Raw genomic sequence first — 23,401 nt, 5'->3', positions numbered from 1 at the left:
TTTGGTCCAGTTCCATTTAGTTTGACAGTAAATTCCATAAATTATCCCTGGCTAGAGGCCAAATTATGAAAAACAAGTATCAGAACTGAATTCTGCTGTAACTGTAAATTGATACTGCACATGGGGAGGGACAGTACACGTAGTGGCATATAAAAACCTTGGGTCTCAGGATGACTTGATGACCAAGCAGTCAACAGCAACAGAACCTTGTAGTTAGGAGGAGGAGCTTTGGAATCAAACGGCCTGGCTTGAAGCCCTGGCTCTGCCACTCACTAGTTGAGTAGCCTTCGGCAAATTACTTACTCTCCCTAAGCCTCAGGGTTTTCTTTTCATCCTGTGAAGTGAGGTCATGAAGTCGTCATGAGGAATAAATGGTGTAATACATTTAAAGAGCTTAGCAGAGTGCCTGATACATGATAGCCACTCAGTAAATGTCCGTTACCGCGGTTACTATCACTAACATCATGGTTATGATAATTACGTTGATGTTACCTCAGAGAAACCCATAAACTCTCCAGAATCATCTTTCTCATCCATGAAAGGAGAAGATGGAACTCAAGAATTCTCTTTTAAGTCCAAGAATGTAATTCTCTGCTGGTTGTTGTAATGAGAGGAAATAAATTCCTAGGAAAATATTATCTTGGAAGTAAGTTACAATTATCAGAGATTTTAAATATAAATGATCATGAGAAATTAAACTAGTAACTCCTGAAACCTCAGTACACAACTGTCCATTAACTCCCACTTAACCGTGAGACATTGCTGTTCAATTCTCTTGGGATTCATGCCATATATGTGTCCAAAATGGAAAACTTAACATGAGGACCAGAAAATGGTTCACCTATTTAGCAATTAGGTGTAATGAAAGTTTCCTTAATCATGGAATAGCTAGTTTTATTGCAGTAGGTAAATAATTTAGAAAAGTAGCAACTTCCTTCTGATCAATCTCATTTAAATATACCATTTTGAATAGCTAATGAATAAACAATTTAAAAAAACCACCCTAAAACCAGATTTCCATTTTCTTGTATTATTTATAATGAGATTAAATAAAGCAGAGTCCTGGTGCTTTTTAAGATGCATTTTCATAGCTGGGAGATACAGCACATATTATCTGACAATCAAATAATCAGCTATAACTCAGTTGTCAGGGCAATTCATCTACCAAGCAAAACTCATTACTAGTAGTAAGATCATTTCTCATATTTTAAATATTTTGTGTAGTTTTTTGAATTGGCTTATGAGTTAATGGTATAGTATTGTCATTATAGTTATAATCCTCATTTCTAACCTTAGTCTGTCAGTTTGTAGCTGTGTCACTTTCCTAGCTAAGTCTGTACTTTACTTAGCAATTCTTTGCCTGAGTTTTGTCATCTTACTCATGTCACAGAGTAACTGAGAGGATTCAGCGAAACAATACATACTAAGCTCTTAGCAAGGTACCAAGCACTCAATAAATTTTAGTTATCATTATTAAATTGAGACCCAAACTAGTAAAATGACTTGCGCTTTCTCACTTCTATTTGAAGTTTATGAGATACTTTACGTGCATTATCTCATTTTTGTTTTATAACACCTAGGAATCTCAGAGAGGTTAAGTGACCCGTCCCAAGTTGGGGTGGGCAAAAGCAAGCTGGGATGTGGATCACAGTCTTCTAGTTCGAGAATCTTACACTACAGAAACACAGTGAGCCTGGTCCCTGGCTCAGCCCCCTGCCATAATGTCTCACAGCAACCTTTGTTCTACATGTGAGGAAAATTTTATCATTTGATTAAAAACTTTAAAACTCTACAGTAGTTAGTTTTATAGTATAAAATTAACTTGTACCTAAAAAACTGTTTTCAGATCTTGACAGTGAAGCAGTCCCCTTTGGTGTGGTTCCAGGGCAACTCTGGTCAATGAATGTTGCTTCCAGTTAACTGTGGTTTTAAAAAATTGAGACCATTTTCTCAGTTCTGGATTCCAACTTGCTTCTCTAAATTTTAGGAAAACTCATTGTGCTTCAGGAGGTTGACAGGTGTTAGCAGAGGAAGAGGAATTTTGAGTTCAGTAGTTTTCAAACTGTGGGCCACAGAGCTCTGAGTTCTGCCTTCGGCAGCCACAAAGAAGAGAAAGGTAAGATAGAATCCAAGGGTATGAGTTTCCAGGCTTTGTTTCTTACTTCATCTTAAAATGCCTGGCCTCACCCAACACTTAGATTTTACAAAGTCCAGATGCAATGCATTCAAGGATAAGTTAAATAGAAAGAAAGCAGCAAGAAGACCATGTACTAACCTTCTGTCTCTCAGGAAGTCTTTTCCTCATTGTGCTCCAGTCCTTTGGTCTCTGCTACTCATGAAAAAGCGAAGTGCTTGAGGCTCTCTCAACATTTCATGAGATCACTCCTGTCCCATCCTGAAGTGCTACTTAGGAAGAAGATGGTTTCTATTCTTTCAAAATTGTCTGGAGAAGATGGAGCCCCATAGTCTATGCCAGAACTCACTTTCCCACCCATAATTTCATCCTTTTTTTTTTTCTGTGCTTGGTGCCATGAATCAACTAGAGTCTGGGCCCCAACTCTATCCAGGGTGAGTTGAGTTGCACAGTTGTGAAGCAGCATGGTATTTGAATGACACAGGAGATAGAAAGGGAAGAGATTTTTATAAAGCTTTCATAGTTACTTCCAGGAGATACCCAATGGAAAGATAGAGTTAAGCCAAGCAGGCTAGGAGCACAGTTCCTATTACTTTCTCCTTTCTCTGCCTTATGTCAACCAGTCTTGCTTCCTAAACTACCAAAAATGTCTCCAAACAGATTGCCCTATCTCAAAGATGAGAGAGGTAGCAAAAGGCAAGGAGGAGGCTTAATATGTGACTAGCAAGTAATGGTTTGGGAGTTTCTTTCCCTCCTTTTTAAACTATCTTTAAACCTTATTCTCAGTTTTTGTTCTTCATTCCTTTGTTTTAATGCTGAATGGTAGTTGCATTGCTTACCTGCATCCACACACCCAAGACGTGAACTCGCTCAGTGAGTGTTTGCTGATTACTCAAATGCATGGTGCTATCCTGAGACATACAATAAAGAACCACCTTGGATTCTGTCTCATGGTGTTAAACTAATGAAAAACCTGCGAATCGTTTGAAGTTAATATATAGCTAAAAGTTCTAAAAGTGATGAGAAGAGTTAGTGTTTAGGTGTTTGGAAGGGGGATAGAGAATGTCTGGCTAGATGTTAAAGGAAAAAATAGAACAAGGCTTTAGAAAATGTAGCATTTTACAGGGAACTATGGGTTCACTTAAGATTTTTAAATTGGGAACTAAAATGTCAGTTACATGACAGCAGAAGTCAACTCCTATAGGTAGAGATGGTAGGAGACTGGTGTGAAAGAGCCTGACATGACCAATGTTACTGGTATGAGGTGGCCACAAGAGTTAACTGCCCAGAGGGAACATGGAAAAGAAAAGAAGCAAAAATGTCCCAGATTATGTAGGGGTGGGTAGGAGAATGGCAGTGCCCTGAACAATGGCAGTCATCATGAGAGAAGAAGCACTGTTCAGGAGAAGATAAAAAATTGTCAGGGACAGACTGATCTCCAAAATCCTAGAGCACATGCAGCTGTCAGAAGTCAGGAATGAGGATCTGCAGCCCAAGAGAAGAGGCAGGAGGTCATGAGAGATTCATTGAGAGGGTCTCCTGATGGTTCATGTCCATGCTAGAAAGAATCCCATAAATTAGGGGCCTAGGGAGTTAGTTGCATTAGGATTTTTCCATTAGAGAGAGATTTATCACAATATGTAAATTCCACTACTGAGTAGTGTGACCCTGATTTTGGCTTGATTTTTAAAGTCAGGGATATTGTTCTGGCTTGATTTTTAAAGTTGGGGATACTGTTCTAAAGTAACCTCTTGGTCATTTCTGTACCAAGATTCAATCATCTTTAAGTAACACATGGAATTTGAGGTGATGGTCTCATTTCATCCACTCATGTCATAGTTCCAAATGTTCCTGCCTTATACTTTTTTCAATTTGAATGCTTAGATATTTTAATTACTGATATTTTCGTAGGTGATACATTATTTAAAAATTTGAAACACAGAAAAACATTTACAAATCAAGCAAAAATATCCATAATCCAACTAACCACGGTTGTTAGATGTTTTCCTACTATATTAATGAGAATACATATATATATATGTATGTGTGTGTGTTTGTGTGTGTATACGTGCACACACATGTGGACACACAAATTTACACAAGCTTTATGGAAATTGTCATATAGGTGACATAGGAACACACAGATTTTCTTAATATTGTGGGTTGTATTGTACTTTCTGTTTTCAGTTTTTTTAGTTACCATCATAGCTATTTTCAATGTCATTAAAAGTGGCTCAAAATTTTTATGTCCTCATGATAGGGCACCATGTGAAGCTGTCATAACATCAAAGCCTATTCCATCATCAGGCAATTCACTAAAGGCACGTACTTTGATAGGATGAGGTAGGATGTGCCTCACACCACATTACTCCGGAATGCTCACTTTTTCATCCTCACCTCTTCTGCTTTTCTCTGTCTTTTTAAATTGCAAATTAATTAATGCAAATATATTAACTGTAGAAAGCTCACTCTCTTGTCTTACCAACACAATCCCCGATGATGGGAAACTTTAGGTGGAGTCATGTCTGTCCAAAATGAAAAACATGAGAGTGCTCAGGATAATTAAGGTGCTGGAGAATGCGTAGTTTTATCCCCAACTCTTTCTTATATCTTCCCTTTGTAGTCATTTTTAAAGATCACTTCTGCCTCCTTCGCCACTCCCTGCATACTCAGACACACATCTGAATGTATATGCACAAACATGCATACCTAATCTAGATCTAAACATGGGGAGAAGTTCTTCAAGTCCCTAAATTGCATCCTTTTTCACGATTCTTCATAATGTATGCTTTACCTAAGGAAAAAACAGCTCTTAAAGATAAGCAATAGGAAGTCAAGCTTAGGCAAGATTCCCTCCCCTCTGTGATAGTGCAGCAAAAGGCCAGGACTGTGGCATGAGCTTCAGGAAGGAACAGAACCTGACACACGAATATGCATTAGCAGCACTGGACAGAGCACCATTGTTTTGATAGATTTCTGTTTTCACAGGTGCCATAGAGTCATTTTATGAGTCTTCACCATGACCCATGCCACAGAAAGATAAATACAGCTATAGTTTTGCTGAATCCAGGTTTAAAGCTCCTTGTTCAAACAAAAACAGAATTTCTAAATCAGTCCAAAGCACAGCTCACATCTTGAGTTCTGTGTATTCCCCATTTATTCCCTTTCTTCGGTTCAACTTGACTCTTTCAATATTACTGTCTCCATTTTAAATATCATCAGCTGATAATTCAGTTGACAGAGATCTGCAACAGTTCATTCTAATATTGAAGATGACAAATTATAGTCATAAATTTTTTCAGGAGAAAAGGCAATGGTATGCATTTCTGCATGTAGAAATTGATATACACACATAAAGATAGCAGGGTCAGGAAAATGTAACTTCCCTAATTGATAATCATTAGATAATGGTGGATGTTTAAAGTTATTAAAAGAACTTTCAGAAGCTGTCATTCTTTAAAATATAGACCTTTTAGGAAGAAAATTCCCTGAATTACTAGATATAAGACTTACTAGAAATATATCATATGATTCTAACAAAAGGCAAAATTAGGCTTTCATCCAACTTCTTGTCTTTCAGAAGAAAGTAGAAAAGAATAGGTCATTTAATTCCCAAAACAGAGGCAAAAGTTCACAATATTCATCTCATTCTTATGTTAAAAGGTCCATGAGACTTTGAGCATGCCCAAAGTCAGCAGCCAGTTTCACAAGCACTAGGTGAGAGCGTGCAGATATGTGTGCATGCACATACAGTAAGAAAATTTCATCACACAAGTGAGTTCAAAATATTTAATTGTACAAATAGAAATGGAAAATGTAATCATGTAAAATAAATTTAAAAATTAGCACTCCAGTGATTTTCCTTCCTGTGGAATCGACTTCACAACTTTTTTCTATTTTCTTTCAAACAAATCTAGTTTCTCTTATGCATCTCCATACATTTCAGCAATATCTTCAGAACCCATGCAGTCCTCTTCATCCTTCTCTCCTTTTTCCTCATCTTTCATGATCTCTGGTCAGTGTTATTATTTTATCTTTCCGATCCTCAGCATGCCCAGTCCACTCTTTTTACCAAATGCTTAGTTTTGCTAGTTTATATAAAGCAAACATCCTGTATCATCTTATATCAGAGATTAGGGTGAAAATCAAATGTTTATCATTAAATGAGTGATTTACTTAATGATAAGCATACTGAATATAAGGACATAATTATAGAGAGACATAAATACATACCTATCTACCAGTCTTAGGTATACAGATAGAATACATGGGCTCCTTCAGTACTCAAAAGAGGGGTTTCCTAGTATTTGTTATTTGCAAATTAAGCATCTTCTGCTTATGTTCTACCATGCTCGGCATCCATATTGAGCTCTCTTCATCTCCCAATCTTGTTTTTTCACCCACCACTCTCTGCTACACTAGTCCTCTTATCCAAAATCTATGAGTCATAAATCCTCCAGAAGCCAGCAGATCAGGCCTCAGCAAGGACCCATTTTTACCAATTAGAGGCTTTCACTGAAATCAGCGAAATAGTTTAACATAGCTTATTGGAGTCCTACAGACCTCCAGGGACTCCCACACAGTCTATAATGTCATTTATTATAATGTCATTTATTGTTCATCCTTTAGCCACACAGCATATAGTGTCATTTCTTATAGCTCTTTTGGCCTCTATTCTGTTTCTAAACCTCAGCGGTTTCCCAGGGGACTCTCTCTCTCTCTCTCTCTCTCTCTCTCTCTCTCTCTCTATATATATATATATATATAACAACAGCCACGATACTCACAACCAGCACTATAAAGCAGTTAACGCTATGTAACCAAAAGAAGAACTTTCATATTTATGAAAAGTTTTCATAACTTTATTTTAGTAGAGATTTTGCTTTTGCTAATAGTTGTCTACCACATTTAGTAGTTCCTGTCTCCCTTTTTAAACTATCCTAGTGGCTCCTCTCCAGGTATTAATAAGATCTCTAGATCTGCCAAGAGAAGAAAACTATTTGCTACTGCATGTCACCTAGTATTGTTAATTCTGAGGTACATACTCTCCTGCTTAAATAGCTTTCTCTTTCATCAGAAGTGAGACAGTAACTGTAATTGCTTGGTAAGCATCTGGAAGTAACATTAATAATGACGATGGTAATAATGACCTCATAGGATATATAATTTGAGGGATTAAAGAACATTTACAAGTTTATTGTGTCATAGTTAATGATGAGGTGCCAAGTTTTCTTGCCACCTCCCTTTCAGTGGTATTTCCTGCTTGGATCAGGGAGCTAATTACAGTAAATGGTGTCCTTTCAAAGAACCTGCCCCATGCTAAAGCATATGCTAGCATAAAAATATTGAACTGTTTTATGTTGCTTTGCAGAGATGATTTATTAATGTTGTTTTGCAATTGTATAAAAATTTTGTATAATGTAATCATTTAGTGTTTATTTTATTGTGTGTACCTTCTACTCAGAGGGTTGGCATTATTGTTCCTAACAGTGACGGATACAAGCAGATCATGCCTTATGACCTCTACCATCCCCTTCCTCGGTACGTAAATCAATCATCCAATGTTAGAATTAGCAAATTAGTCTTCTGATGCTTTTATATCTATAAACATATATACACAGATTTTGTGTTCTTCTGTACAAATAAGATGGTAGATGGTATATTTTGCAATCCCTCCTGAGTTCTGCTTTTGGATCATACTGTCCTACTTGTATGCTTGTCAGACTTGTAAGCTTGTCAGCCAAAATCCATTTTAAGAGAGGATATATGACATTGCAGTGGGCATAGTAACTCGCTCTGATTAGATGCTGTGTATGGGTTTCTTTTACGTCTTTCTTTCTCTGTCTTTGTCCTGTTCTGTTTCCTCTGCAATAGGACCCTGGTCTTTAAAGCAATGTTACTAATTGTTAAACAAGCATTGCCTGTATTATCACAACACCTTGAATGTGGAATTCCAGATGTGGAATTACTATGCACATGGCACTAAATGTCCTCTTTTTATTTTGAAGAAATTATAATTAAGTACAAAAGTCAACTTTTTCATATTCTTGTTATCTGGAACATTTTAGAGGACTTTTTTCTAAAACATAAAATTCAATGTGCTGAGTTGCTTTTTAAAATTATAATATTTTTTAAACCAGAAAAAAGAATGAAAGTAACTAGGACACTCTTTAAAGAGCTTGTTATCTTCATAATGTATTCATAAGAAAACCAGAGGGGCTGAAAAATATACCAGTTACTAAATGTCTGCCACATTGGAAGCAGCTCCACAGATAGCAAAAATTAGAATTGGGCTTAAATACATCTTTGCTCTAGTTTCTTTACTAATTTGGCCCTCAGAGACTCACCTGCTATTTAGACCTAAAGGTTTAAATCAGAACATAAGTAATTGGAATAACCTGTAGTTGTTTCCTCAATCCAAAACTAAACTAAGCCCAGAATATAATTGTATCCTGAGCAGTAAAATTCAGCAAATTTGATTAAAAAATCTCCAAAATCCAGTGAATCAGGATCTAAATAGGGATCCCATGAGATCATCAAGTTCAACTCCCAGTGATTCCTCATTTCCTGTTCCTTTCCCAGCAATCCCACCTGCACACCATAGATATGTAAGCATAAGTATTTACACAAATTAGAACTGATGTGCATTTAATGCATATGTATTCATACATCTATATATATATATACATAGATAGTTACATAATCCATACACACTAACACAAGTTCTTATCCAATATCTACTTAAATACTGTCAGGAGAGTCACTTTTTACCATTCCAACAGCAACATGCAGAAACGGAGATCTGATTTATACTAAATGTAATTGCTATTACTAAGTTCTTTTACTAAATGGCTACCTCAGTAGTCAGCTCTCTCCACTTTTCTGTAACTATATTGATAAAGACAATAAATAAGTTTAGAATGATCCCTATGTATCATTTTGCTGATTTAATCCAACAGCCTTCTTCTCCTTGGTAATTTACTGAAAATATCAAAAGATCAATTTAATTGAACCAGAATTCCCTTAGATTTCAGTTTTTGTACCTGTAAAATAAGTAAGTATTCATAAGACACATGTATCTATTTGTATGAACCTATACATTTCAAGGTAAAAGCAAAGTTGAGTATCAAGAGTGAGCAACATGAAGTTTATATTTTTCCTGTAATGGCAGCTCCTAGATTTTGGTCACATCTTCTATAATCTCTCTTACTTGTATTTCTCTGGCATAAGCAATGCCTGTCTTAGGTTACAGTTGCTCTCTTATAGAATAGGACTTCCCACAAATGTCTTACACTCAATGGTATATTGAAACAATCATCCTTGAAGTTTACACCATGCCCTGTGAATGCATTTGGTATGTCCATGTATCACAATAGGAATGCACAATTAGCAAATGAACAGACTATCCTTCTTACCTCTTGAGCTTCTGTCACTGAGCTAATTCTAAAGGTAGAAATTCTGCTTTACTGACAAAGTCCTAGTAAATGGAAGCCATTTCTATAAATGTGTTTTCATTACATAAAAATAATTAAGGTTCGACTTTAATTTCTATTCTTTTGAAACTTAGAGAAAATTACTTCTTAAGCCAAAAATAATGCAGTTGTATTTTGAGATAAGGATTCAAATAGATTGTTTATGAATTATCAGATAGCATATACTCACTAAAAATTTAATAAAACCTACTATAATGTAAAAACATTAAAAACTTAAGGTTCTAAAATGGTTCTCAAATGACAACTACCCACGAATTAAGGTAGAAAACTTTATTTAAAATATTTATATACATTTAAGACTACAAGTAAACTACAACACACAATTAAAGAATTTTTAGCCTGCTTTCAGTCTTTGACTTAACACGTAACTCAGTGTCATGTAAGAATGTAGTTTGATGAATTATTCATAATTAGTTTATGCCACAGTTCTACATCTTTTTTTAAACTTTGGCAATTTATTAAATACATTATATGTTTAAAAAAATTAAGAGCCAAAGGAGTTAAAATATATAACATACAACGTGTATACTCTTTTTTATATATAAATGGATTCATGTTTATTATTTATTTTAATGTAAATAATATTTTATTTTAGTCTAACACTTAGCCATAAAATTTAACTTGTAAATAAAATATTTCAATGTGCCCCAAGTACATATATATATGACATATATATGACATACAAATTTGTGCAATGTTCTTCAGGACAGAGGGACAGAGTTCTTAGATACATCTTCTTGTATTCCAAGTACTTACCCTGGCCACTGTTTAAGATTTCTTCTTGACTAATGTCCTCTCTCAGCTTTTCATATACTTTAAAGCACCCAAATGTACTTTGCTTTAAATTTCCATGTAACTCTATTATTACACAATTATTCCCATATTTCACATATAGAGGTAGGTCATATACTGGAACCCATACTACAGATTGTCAGGATATTAGCCTCATTTTTCTTTCTGTGATCAGTGACATTGAAAAGGATACTTAATTCTGTTTGTGAAATTACACTATGGTCAGGTCTGAGATTTTACACAGAAATTAATCACTCTCCCTTTAGAAGGGTTAAGTTTAGGGATTTTGAGTACTTACTAGAAAATATGCTCTTTTATAGTATCTTAATATTCTAAAAGATTAAATGTATATTAAAACATATTCCTACTTCACTGTCAGATTAAATCCAGTGTAAACATGTACTTACATATTCAACCCAAATTCAGTCTGAATTAGATCTATGATCTTCCTCTAGAAGGAAGCCCTTCAGAGACGGAGACAAATGAAAATTTGTCTTACCCCTTTGCAGAGCTACTTCAGTCTTGAAAGAGATCAAAAACATTTCCTATGGGTTAAACAGAGGGGCTCAGTTTCCCCCATAATAACAGTTTCTTGTGTGTCTCCTGGGGAAAACACATAGGAAAATGATGTATTTGACAGCATATATTGGCTGTTGGCGGTGGCAATAACACTTGTTGCCTAAACTTTGAACAGTGTAAAGAAAATGTGAAGATAAGCCCTCTTAACTGGGAAATACACTTTATTCTGACTCATGAACAAATCAAGTTCACAATGTATGTGAAATCCTACTTAGAGAATAATTTATGTCTCCATGAGGTGTCTGTGCAATGTTTTTAAGTTTAGCTATTCAAGTGGATCAATTTGGTGACATTTTGTTTCTCTCTCATTAAAATGATAGCTCATAATCCCAAGAGAAATCGTAAAACTCCTTTGCAGTCCTCATCAACAATCAGAATACATATAAGACAAGCTTAGCCCATTTGGTCCCAATGCTTCTACATTTAGAAATTCCTCATTGTCTAAATCCACAGGAGGACAGAGAAGAATTAGGCAAAGATATATCTCTGCATCTGGTCCCAAATGCTTCAGAACTGTGTAGAGCTCTGAAAAAAAATCAATGGAATTCCCCCTAAGTGTAATTGGCAATATTGTTATTTTTCTGCCTTAGCTAACTATATATCTAGATTCAGATGCTATAAACCTTTCAGCCAAAATCATACCTCTTCATCGTTCCAGTTCTTTACTGGAGGAACTCTGTCAGTATCCCTGATCAGCTAGAGAACAGATAGATTAACACTTATATTAATACATTTGCCCCTCAGCTTAATGATGGTGCCATCTGACCATTAGAACTGTGAAATATATAGAGTCCCAAAGCTGACAATTGCAGAATTAAGGGAGAAAGGGCTTTTTTTTACATCAATCTGGTATACGCATCTCCTATTTGAAAAAAAAAACAGAAGTTAAGTAATAAAACAGGACATTGAAAAGTGTTCACCCAGATGCAAACCATTATTGTTAACTGATTATTTAACTTTAGTCTTGCCACAGGCACTTAATAGGATTTAGGGAAAAATAAACTTTAATACATACACATGTGCATGTATATATATATTAGAAATACAGTTATTAGAAATATATATATATATATATATTAGAAATACACATCCAGAAATTTGAAACTATGAGGAGGACTACAGACTGAACTTCCATCACTTCAGTAGGTCACAGACAACATAGATGTCCTTGTGAATGGTTCTCAAAACTGTAATCTCCACACAGAGGGAAGCTTCACAGAGCTCCACAGTTTACAGTACACTTTTGCCAGTGTTGAATTCTTCTCTCTTACCCATCAGATGTTAGGCAATAGATGGCTTTTGGTTCTTTGGACCATAGCCTCTGAGAACCCAATGATCCCAATAGGCTTAGGGAATGGGTTGGTGTGTCAGGTCACTGAGGAGGTTTGGCAATGTGCATGTCTGCCCTGATAACTCCCCTTGCTTCTGTAGGTGGGAGGCCACCCCATGGACCGCGTGCTCCTCCTCGTGTGGGGGGGGCATCCAGAGCCGGGCAGTTTCCTGTGTGGAGGAGGACATCCAGGGGCATGTCACTTCAGTGGAAGAGTGGAAATGCATGTACACCCCTAAGATGCCCATCGTGCAGCCCTGCAACATTTTTGACTGCCCTAAATGGCTGGCACAGGAGTGGTCTCCGGTAACCGTGCCCTCTTTCTTTGTTCATTAGGAGAGTGAGTCCACTCTCCCTCTTGCCATCATGGCTCCACCCTTCTCCTCTGAAGGTGTCTAGACGCCTACCAGCTCAGCTTCTGGAGTAGGAATGCCTCCACTCCATTGTAACCAAAAGTAAATGATTTTTTTTAAGGCTTTTCTTCAAGTTACTTCAAAGAAAGGTCTACTGCTCTGCTCTGTTAGGGAAAAAAATGCTTTTCAATAGTAACTGAGGCTGAATGCTCCTGAATCTGTGAAGGCTACTCTGATGATAGAGCTCAGTAGACCAGAGTTCAATTTCATGTTTTATTGATTATCCTCTGTCTATATCCATAAAAGGCCTGAGTGGATTAAAGTTGAAACTATGTATGTGATTCATTGGAGGAAAAAAGGATTAAATGAAAATAGCTCAATAATTAAAATGAGAATGAAGTTGAATAATTAAAACCAAAAAATTACAGACCTTAGGAAGCCTGCTGTAATTATGCTTAAAATGTTATTCTGGTTTCCTGGTTGCCAATGCAAAAAGAGAAGTGGCAAAGGAGTTAAAAAGATGTGGAAGTAAACCATTATGCCCTTATCCACAGAAATGAAAAAAGACCCTTCACTAAGCCTGTGACTTTGTGGGAGCAGATCAGAACTGTGATGTTTTCCTGTATCTAGACATGCTACCAGTCAGGTAGAACCATTGAAGGTGCTGTCTACATCTGGCCATTAAATCAGTTCCTATAAACAGTTTTTTCCATTACAATATAATCAGTTCAGTTGGTCATACTGCAGTGTACATTAGCTATAATAGCAGTTTAAAAATCTCTTAACATCCATGGGGGAGCTAGTATTGCCCATATTTTGGGACATTGTAGTCATTAGCAAAGTAACTAAGGTGTTGGTCTCTGAACTTGAGCACATGCTCTATTTTCTTATCTCCTTTTTGGTATTTGATTTAGACTGTATACACAGTGGGTGCTTCAAGATTGCTGACTGATTAAAACACGCCTATGAAATTGAAAATGATTTAATTTTCAGCCAGCTTCATCTCAAATAGCCAAACAGAACAAATGCCCCATGAGTGGTAAGAAGTGGTATAAATCTACCAGGAGTCCTCATATCCAAACAGGAGTCCTTATGTCAGGATGGAAAGTGAAAAAAAGTAAATAAGGCTTTACCTATGAGTCTCCTCTCTCTTATGATATCTTTCCAGTGCACAGTGACCTGTGGACAAGGCCTCAGGTACCGTGTGGTTCTCTGCATTGACCACCGAGGGATGCACACAGGAGGCTGCAGTGCGAAAACAAAACCCCACATAAAAGAGGAATGCATCATACCTACTCCTTGCTACAAACCCAAAGGTAACTGGACAGGTGTTCTTTGCCTATCCTTCTTCATGGATTTGTTGCAGGTGGTTTTGACCAAGCATGGTCAAAAATAATAATAGATTTTTAAAAACAGATGAAATTGCAAAAACAGAATTTTTAATTCCCATGCATGCATTACACAGTTCGGTCAACAAGGAAAAGCTCTCAGTCTCACGTTATCATCAGCTGAGTTTAAATAGCATGATGTAAGTGTTTCCCTGCCCTTAATTTTGTGAAAATCTGCATTCCAAATTCAGATTACCAAAAGCAAGGTAAAAGTTTTGGTAATCCTCCTAAGCCAAAAATTAAAACATAATTTTCCTAATTTAAATGATAAAGTGAAAATTTGAGATTTTTGAAAAACAGCAAGTCTTTAGCAGAAGTTGGGTGGGTAACATTACAGGGAAAATGAATCATCTGCAGTATTATACTGAACTCTATGCATTCTGGGCATTCGTGACTTTTCCTCAATGGCGGTATCCTCAGAACCATATCTCTGCAGATACCAAGGGTCTACATATTATGGGTCATTCAGGTGCTGCTTTAAACTCCTTGGAATATTTTTAAGCATCCTAAGTTTTCTTAGTAGTGAGTCTTTATAACTTAGACTCTACTGAATGGACTTGACTTTTTTTCAAACCTTACAAATGGTTTTGATTGCAAATTTTTTTAAATGCAACATACAGAAATCTATGTTTAAATTATCTCCCAGGTCAGGAAGTTGTTTAAAAACCATAGTTGAAAATACCATATGCATCATCTTGATGGGAGGCTAGATTGTATAGAAATAGATGTGTAAGTTAATGTCCACATTTCTTGCTATTGAGGATGAGAGTGAATCTACTTTGCTAAACCTGACATACATTGGAAAGTGTCATACTTCAAACTGATGAATAGAAAACTGCTCGTTTTTTAGATTGAAAAGTAAAACATTAATATAAGACTAAATTCCAGAAGCATAACTTGAAATACATCAGAATTTAATAGATACTGGAAAAACTTTTTTAAAAAAGAAATTTCAGAAAACTTCTACTTTATAAGCAAGATATATTAAAATTATACAAAATTTCTCAGATTAGTTTGAATACTAATTTGATTTCTGTGCTAGTATTGTTGCTAGTCTATGTCAATGAAGTAGGAAAATTCAGTCACAAACCATTTAGATGTAAAGAATTATCATAAACATCTTCCAATTTTTAAGGTCAAGTGGGCCTCCATTTCTTCCTTAATTTATTTCTTTAAACCTTTAAATTTCTATGTAAAGCAGCTACAATCTAGCTCTTCATTGTACCTTTTATGTGAATGAGTCATATCATAAAATCTAAATTAATGATGTAAAAGGAAACCAAAATACCCATGCCAGAAATCCTGATTACTTTTAATAAATGACTCTCTCTCTAACCCTCAGTTTTCTCATCTGTAAAATGCAGAAAATAAGAGTATCCTCCCCAGAGATCATGTGATAAAATGTAACTAGAGTACTTAGGCTGGTACCTGGGATATAGTAAGTTCTTTCCAAATGTTCCCTTTAAATATTGGCTCTTGTTAGCATCCTCAAATATCAGATGAGGTGGCCACAGGAACATCTGACAGGATTTACTTCAGGTCAACAGTAAGATATTGGAAACTAATATTAGTGCCCAACTGAACACTTTTCCATTGAGAGGCAGCTTGCGGGTGCTGTCACAGGCAGCTTCATTGACTGAGTCATCTAACTGGGATGGATGGCAGGATTGTAAAATGATGTATGCACACGTACCGCTCTGGTGTGGTTCAAATGTTAGCAATCCATTTGTCTTTGGCAGTTTTATATTCCTCACTTTATTTTCTGACTATAAACAATAGCTGCATGTAGAAGACAAGTAGTATTGCCCCTAACTAAAAATAGTCAATCATTTATTAGTTCTATCTTTACCAAGCCACTTCAGAGAAAGAAAAGCAGTTTGTGGTTAACTATCAAGAAGAAAATAGATATTCACAACTAAGTAGTGAGCTTGGCTCTCTAAACATCATTAAAACACCATATAATTCTACGGTCTATGCATATGTGGATATATTTCTTTCATCTTTGCAATTATATGTTATAAATTGGTGATAGAACTTCACTGGCTCATACTATAAAGGCAAATATGCCCATAAATGACCCTAATAAATATGTCAAAAATGGGAATCTTGGCAGTTACTTCTGTAGGAACAGTTAGAACCTCCCTATTTCTTTGTCTCCTCCACATTTTTTCCCCAGGAAGTAGTTAGGAAGCTTGTTCTGAGTTGTTTGGCTAAAGCTAGATGAATAGGTTAAAAAAAATAAAGTCAAATTATGGGCTATGGACTCTAAATTGCCCATATTCCTATTGTGCATGGGTCTTGGGGTGAGATAAAATAAGTCAGAAATCTAAAGCAATATTTTGCAAATTTCAGAGTGGCTGTTTGTTTTTGATAATGTAGCATAAATCAAACTTAGCCAAAATGCAAAAAAATGAAAGTATCAAAATACAGTTTCTTATACATTTTGTTTATTTTTAATGTATAAAAGATGCTCTGATGATTTTTATATGGATATTGAGTTGATGTTCCTAGAGTATGACTTTCATTATAAAAGGACTTTCCTTTGCTCTTCAACATAATAAAAAATCTGATTCTACTTTTCTTAGTATAATTACACCAAAGGTAGCAATTTGTCTAAGCACTTATTTGCAATTATCAACATAGTAACTTCTAGGTATAGTGCAAAATGAAGAACTGGTGACAAGAATGAGGAATTTCCCCCAAAATCTCAGGTTGGTTCTAACCTCTTCTCTTTTATGTGCATGCCCTTAATTCTCAGAGAAACTTCCAGTAGAGGCCAAGCTACCATGGTACAAGCAAGCTCAAGAGCTAGAAGAAGGAGCTGCCGTGTCAGAAGAGCCCTCGTAAGTTCTGAACGTGCAGATTGTTCTTTTGAAGGTGGTTGGTTAAAGAAAGCCTCATTGCTGTGGTGTTCCTGGGTTCTGAACTTAGTGTGATCACCCTCCCAGTGGGAAATGAAGCATCTTGGCTCTCCGATCAGAAAGGTACCCATTTCAAAGTGTTGATGAAAACTGATTGTATTCAAATGCAATTTAGAATTTTCCCAGATTCATCCTGTTCGAACCTAAGTACTTTTCAATTTTGCCTGATGTAAGGAAATGCAGGTAGAGTGATTCTGACCCTCTCTTTTTTCCTGGCAAGAGGCCAAAGGTGAGAAAATCCAGGCTTCATTTGATTATATAAAATAGATTTGCTGTGGAAATCTGGGCAGCTTTTCATACTCCTTATTTCCAAGTTTTGTAGTATAGCCACTCACAAAAATTAAGGGTAGGAAAAACATATATGAGGATAAAAGAAGTATAGTAGCTTTTATTATTGCTTTTTTGTTAGGATTAGTATCAGGGGAACATCCAGATGTTTGCCCAATTGCTCATGGTCCCACACCTGCTCAGTTTTATCAGTCATGAAATCAATGAGACCATTAGGCATAGATTTGCCATATGCTTCAGAAGACAAAGAAGAGAGACAAAAGCATATTAATTGATTAACTGATCAATATATGTTATTCTACTAGACAACACTGATAGGCACATCCATATTTTTACATATAAGGCAATGCACTTTACTGACAAATTTTGTCTTGTACCAAAACAATTTCTCATGTTGAAGATTTTCTATATTAATTCATTTAATGTAAGTACTAGGTTCCATGTTAGCTGTGAGTACATAAAATATGTTACCCACCCTCCAGGAATTCACAGTATAGCACAAAAGATATGAAATGGTTTACAAATTTAAGCCATAGTTTCAATTTTGCTAGGGATATAAATGAAAACTATAACCTGTATATTCAAGTGCAGTTAAGAATTTTCTCAGATTCATCCTGCTTCAGTCTAAATCAGACGTGGTTTTCCAGAACACAAAATGAATCTCACTCAAAACAGCAAGAGATTCAACAAGAAATCCAAACTTTACAAATCAAGATTTGTAATAACCAGAGGTCCTTTGATTTCATAGAAAAATGGTACATGTATTAAGTGACACATTTTTTACTTAAAAGGAGAACTAAACAAAACATAGATTGTTTCTATACCGCAGTTACTACAGCAACATTTTCTACATTGAGAAAAAGCAACTAACCATGGCAGACCTTTGTTAGCCATGGTTAGAGATCACAGTGCAATCTTCAAGTGAATATAGGACAGCTTAAAATGTTTTCCTCTCCTTCCTGCCAGTACATAGTTTGACATGCCTTCTTATAGTTGACAAGGAAGTGAGCAGTTCATTGTAGAGGGGCATCAACAAATTAATCCATGAAGGTCCTATTTAAGACCCAGAAAAATGCCATGTAATTAGAGCTGGTTACTCCTTATATGCATTCTTTGATTAAAGATGTTTAAAATCTAATATGAGGTCATGCACAGTAGCTCACAGTTATAATTCTAGCTACCTGGGAGGCAGAAATTAGGTGACTAATGGTTCGAGGCCAACCCAGACAAAAAAGTTCACAAGACATTATGTCAACCAATAAAAGCTGGGTTTGGTAGTGCAAGCCTGTCATCCCAGCAACATGTGTAGCATAAATAGGTGGATCACCTTCCAGGCTAGTCCAGGCATGAACACAAGACTTTACTCAAAAAATGGCTAAAGCAAAAATGACTAAAATGTGGCTCAAGTGGTAGAGTGCCTGCCTAGCAAGCACAAAGCCCTGAACTCAAACCCTGGTACTACCGAAAATATAAAAAACTAATATTTTCTATTTTACTTAAACTATCTGTTCTCCTTGCACAATATATCTTGCCATACAACCCAAAGCATAATCCTATGTATGTTATTGCATTCTTTCTAATGTTAAATAATATTGTAAAGTTGAAAATAAATAAAAACATCTTGCATCTATAATTACTTTTCTTTCTAAAATCTCTCAAATGAAAACCATAAATTGAATTTAATGCTCCTCCACACAAATTACCTAGATCATCATCACCCATATTTTGCAATGTGTATTGTCCATAACAGTCTGATTAAGATGCTTTATGCTTAACTTTATCCTTAATAAAATCCCCCAAGTAGTTAAACACAGTTTTAGCCACTGAGACAGTAGCCATATATCAGACTACTAAATTATACCCTTAGTGTAATGGAGTTGCCATCTCAGCATGATTAATCTGAGTCAAAATATATTGTAATTGAACTGCTAGTTCAGCAAAAAGGAAATGTATACAGTTGTGCTCAGGACAACGATTACTTTTATACCAAAATGAAATAAATGACATCTGTAGAACAATGCAAGGAAAGTATATGGTTTCCACAATTTAATACATTTCACATGTTTAGTACACCACACCCAAGGAAAGGTCCTAAGTGTCACATTTTTAATTGATTTTGAATTAAACAAACATAATTCTTCATGGTCTTAATTCATTATTTTATTCAATCATATAGGGCAGTTTCCAAATGTATATAGCAACTTATAATTATTCTTCAAAGTATAATGAAAAGATTATATACTGTCAGCAAGTCTCCCACCAAAGAGACTCACATTGCTTAAATTAAATGGTCATGTTTAGAATCCATGGCTGTCACTTCTGAATTACTACAGTGAAGGAAGAACAGTGGTCCAGAACAATTATCTGTTTCATTGCCTCAGAGTTCTATAGCAAAGCAGCAAATACCATCTATTTCCCCATATGGAAAATGGAAACATTATCAACGGCTTGTCTCATTAAATAATATGGGAACATCACTATAGTTAAGTCTTTAGCATATGGAGATATCCTTATTGAGTGTTAGATACTTTTAGTAACCCCAAAATGTAAGGAAAAGATTGGTTAGCACTCTAGCCAAAAATATGTTGGAAAGCAACCTGTCTGTGATATGTTTAGAAGAAAACTGTGATAAAATACTAAAAACTGAATTGCCAAAAAACAACTAAAACTTTATATAAGAATGTACTGACATCATGGTTTCACTAAACTAAACACCGTGCGGAATATACAAATACATAGACCAGTCTCCCGGAATCACTGAAACAACCAGGCATATTGGAACACGTCATGTCATATACTTTTAAATATAGATTCACTGTACAAAGCTGCAGCTTCAGTTCAGAAATACTTTGAGATGTTAATGGTTTCGTTCTTCAACAGCAGATGGTGTATTTAGGATGTATCTGAAACATGTGGTATAAAGGTAGGAATACTGTAATGAGTATCTTTTCCTGATGTGCAGTGAATTCCTAATGGGCTTGTGGGAGGCAAACCTTCTGAGCTGAGTTTTCACTGGTGGCCATGGTTTTGTCTTTCCTCAGACACATGTTTTTATCAGGGTCTCCTGACAAGTCACAGTGAGAATCTTTAAGCAAGATATTTTTTCTCTCTCCCATTGAGCAGAGCAATGCAAATAAGACTAACTTGCAAACTAAGACTAAGCAAAGGGAGGCTTTAGCCAACAAAGCTCATCAAACACCGACAGTCTCATAAATACAGCAATCCAATGTAGTAAACTTGCAGCAGAGGTTGTCTGCTGAAAAATTAATAAAATCCTTGCTACCCAATTAACACAGAAGAAGGTGGTTAGAGACAGACTTCTGCAATTAAGACTCTGGAGAGTTACATTTTTTTCTGAATGCTGATGGAATTATCTCTGTTATGATTCAAAGTATGCTTTTTTTTTTTCAATTTGCCTTCACCCAATGAGAATGTTGTTAGATTAAGAATACATCCTTTATACAGGCAAAGACTTCCTCAATAGAACCCCAGCAGCCCAGCAACTAAGAGAAAGGATGGACAATTGGGACTTCATAAAATTAAAAAGCTTCTGCACAACAAAAGAAATGGTCTCTAAACTGAAAAGACCACCCACAGAGTGGGAGAAAATATTTGCCAGCTACATATCAGACAAAGGACTGATAACCAGAATATACAGGGAACTTAAGAAACTAAACTCTCCCAAAATCAATGAACCAATTAAGAATTGGGCAACTGAACTAAAAAGAACTTTCTCAAAAGAAGAAATTCAAATGGCCAAAAAACACATGAAAAAATGCTCACCATCTCTAGCCATAAAGGAAATGCAAATCAAAACCACACTAAGAGTCCACCTCACCCCTGTTAGAATAACCATCATCAAAAACACTAACAACAACATGTGTTGGTGAGGCTGTGGGGAAAAAGGAACCCTCATACACTGCTGGTGGGAATACAAGCTAGTGCAACCACTCTGGAAAAAAATTTGGAAGCTTCTTAAAAATCTAAATACAGACCTGCCATATAATCCAGCAATCCCACTCCTGGGGTTATACCCAGAGGAATGCGACACAGGTTACTCCAGAGGCACCTGCACACTCATGTTTATTGCAGCACTATTCACAATAGCCAAGTTATGGAAACAACCAATATGCCCTACTATTGATGAATGGATCAAGAAAATGTGGTACTTGTACACAATGGAATTTTACTCAGCCATGAAGAAGAATGAAATCTTATCATTTGCAAGTAAATGGGTGGAACTGGAGAACATCAGTCTGAGCAAGGTTAGCCAGACTCAGAAGACCAAAAATCATATGTTCTCCCTCATATGCTAACTTTAGATCTAGGGCAAATACAGCAATGTCGTTGGACTGGGATCACATGACAAGGGGAGAGCAAATATGGAAGATATAGGAATAGGTAGAAAACCCAAAACATGAAAGCGTTTGATGTTCCCACTCCAGAGGAACTAATACAGAAACCTTAAAGTGACAGAGGTTAACAGGAGAAGGGGATCAGTAACCAGTGTAAAGATCAGTTACAACATGAATTGTAACACGTGTACACGAAAGCCATGCTAGGAATATTTCTGTATAGCTATCCTTAACTAGCAAAAATGCGTTGTCTTCCTTATTATGCTTATGTCTTTTCTTCAACAAAATTAGTGATAAGGGCAGAAAAGTACCTACCTGGAACTGAGTGGGGGGAGGGGAGGAGAGGGGAGGGGGAGCAGGGGGAAGAAATGACCCAAACAATGTATGCACATGTGAATAAATGAATAATTTTTTTAAAAAAGAATACATCCTTTCAATACTAAATTGAGCCCACCTGGTTGTCTCCATTGACAAATATATGGGAATAGCTTCTTTTAAATCCTCAAAACGTTACTTGTATTTGGTGATGGGTCAAAACTGCAATGTGGTAGTATAATTAAATTTGTTAATCAGGTAGAAACTTAAATTACTGGTAAGATTTCCCATTTCTTATTTTTATATTATACTTTCAGTCTTGGTTGAGATGGATGCACTAATATCACTACCACTTTGAGCAGGTATACATTATGACCCCTTTTACAGCTTAATTTCTTGAGGAAAAAATAATGTAATGATGATCTCTGGAACATTCAAAGAAATGTTGAACCGGAAGTCATTCAGCTGTATCTTAAAAAGCCTGATCTGATGTGGGTAGGAAGGAAACTGTTCATTTCCTCAGTTTTTTCAGGCCACTAACAAACTCCTTGATGGCCCTACAGGGTAATTTGCTAAGGGAACCAGGCTTAAGGAAAAAGGTATGGCCTGGGTACTCCAGGGGCTCTACCTTTCCAGACTTCCTGATATCTAAAGCAAGATATCCCAAGTACAGAAAGTAAAGACTAATTTTGCACTGTGGGAAAGCCAGCATCTTTGTAGACATATTTCAGTTGTTGGTAGCTCTTCTTCAACAGTTCCGAATAAGCAATAGGATACGGTGTTTCTTTTGGACTAGGTGGCCAACTGGAAAATTTTAGCCAGCTATGCTTTCATCAAATAGCTGGCACTGACCAAGTGGAGAACTTTAATGTTGCTGTCCTCCACTGAGATTGGATACCCTTTATGCTTGATACAAATTTTTAGTTACCTTAGTAGATTTTCAGTCAATAGTTTTACATGGTTAGGAAGTTATTTGGGGATTTCAGAATAATAATCAGGCCTTCAATGTATTGTCATAAATAACCTTGGTGTAAGCTATGAAGAAGCAAGAGAAAAAGAATAAGAAAGAAAGCAGGCAGAAGGCAGCAGTAATATCTGGATACCAGATGGTATCAGGTTAGCAGTGGGGCTGATTCAAGAAGGAACAAGGGGGATTTCTTGTCATGCATCTGTGTGAACAGAACCCACAAGGATTTAGATAGAGAGAGAACCAATGAGAGTCACCATGGTGATCCTATAGTCATTAAATGCCTTGTCTACCTTGTTGAAAATAGTATTTAGATATATTTAAGCATATGTTTATATTAGTCCACATTTATACCCCATACGTTGTTGGACAATGTAGATGGTTTAACTCAGTGCTTAAGAATGTGAATTCATTAAAAGCAAAACTGGCTAGAATTCTTAACTACGTGACACTGCATTTTTATATTTCCCCCAAAGAATATGTAGT

The 23,401-nt window shown here is 36.1% G+C and overlaps 1 protein-coding gene across 6 annotated transcripts in view; it reads left to right on the top strand.

Annotated features, from left to right (window-relative positions):
• Adamtsl1 (ADAMTS like 1) overlaps nucleotides 1-23,401 on the top strand; it is a 946,298-nt gene that overhangs the window by 748,152 nt on the left and 174,745 nt on the right. For 4 of the 6 annotated variants that reach the window (XM_074051741.1, XM_074051740.1, XM_074051744.1 and 1 more), the window contains 4 exons: nucleotides 7,625-7,675; nucleotides 12,430-12,634; nucleotides 13,850-13,997; nucleotides 16,828-16,912. In XM_074051741.1, coding sequence (XP_073907842.1) covers nucleotides 7,625-7,675; nucleotides 12,430-12,634; nucleotides 13,850-13,997; nucleotides 16,828-16,912 — 489 coding nt within the window. The remainder of the gene's footprint in view (nucleotides 1-7,624; nucleotides 7,676-12,429; nucleotides 12,635-13,849; nucleotides 13,998-16,827; nucleotides 16,913-23,401) is intronic. The other 2 variants (XM_074051743.1, XM_074051742.1) reach the window with 1 other exon arrangement.

This window comes from Castor canadensis, chromosome 13, assembly GCF_047511655.1.
Source record: "Castor canadensis chromosome 13, mCasCan1.hap1v2, whole genome shotgun sequence".
In the NCBI taxonomy this organism is placed as follows: domain Eukaryota; kingdom Metazoa; phylum Chordata; class Mammalia; order Rodentia; family Castoridae; genus Castor; species Castor canadensis.
The sequence above is the reverse complement of the archived record's forward strand: the minus strand, read 5'-3'. Positions and strand labels throughout refer to the sequence as shown.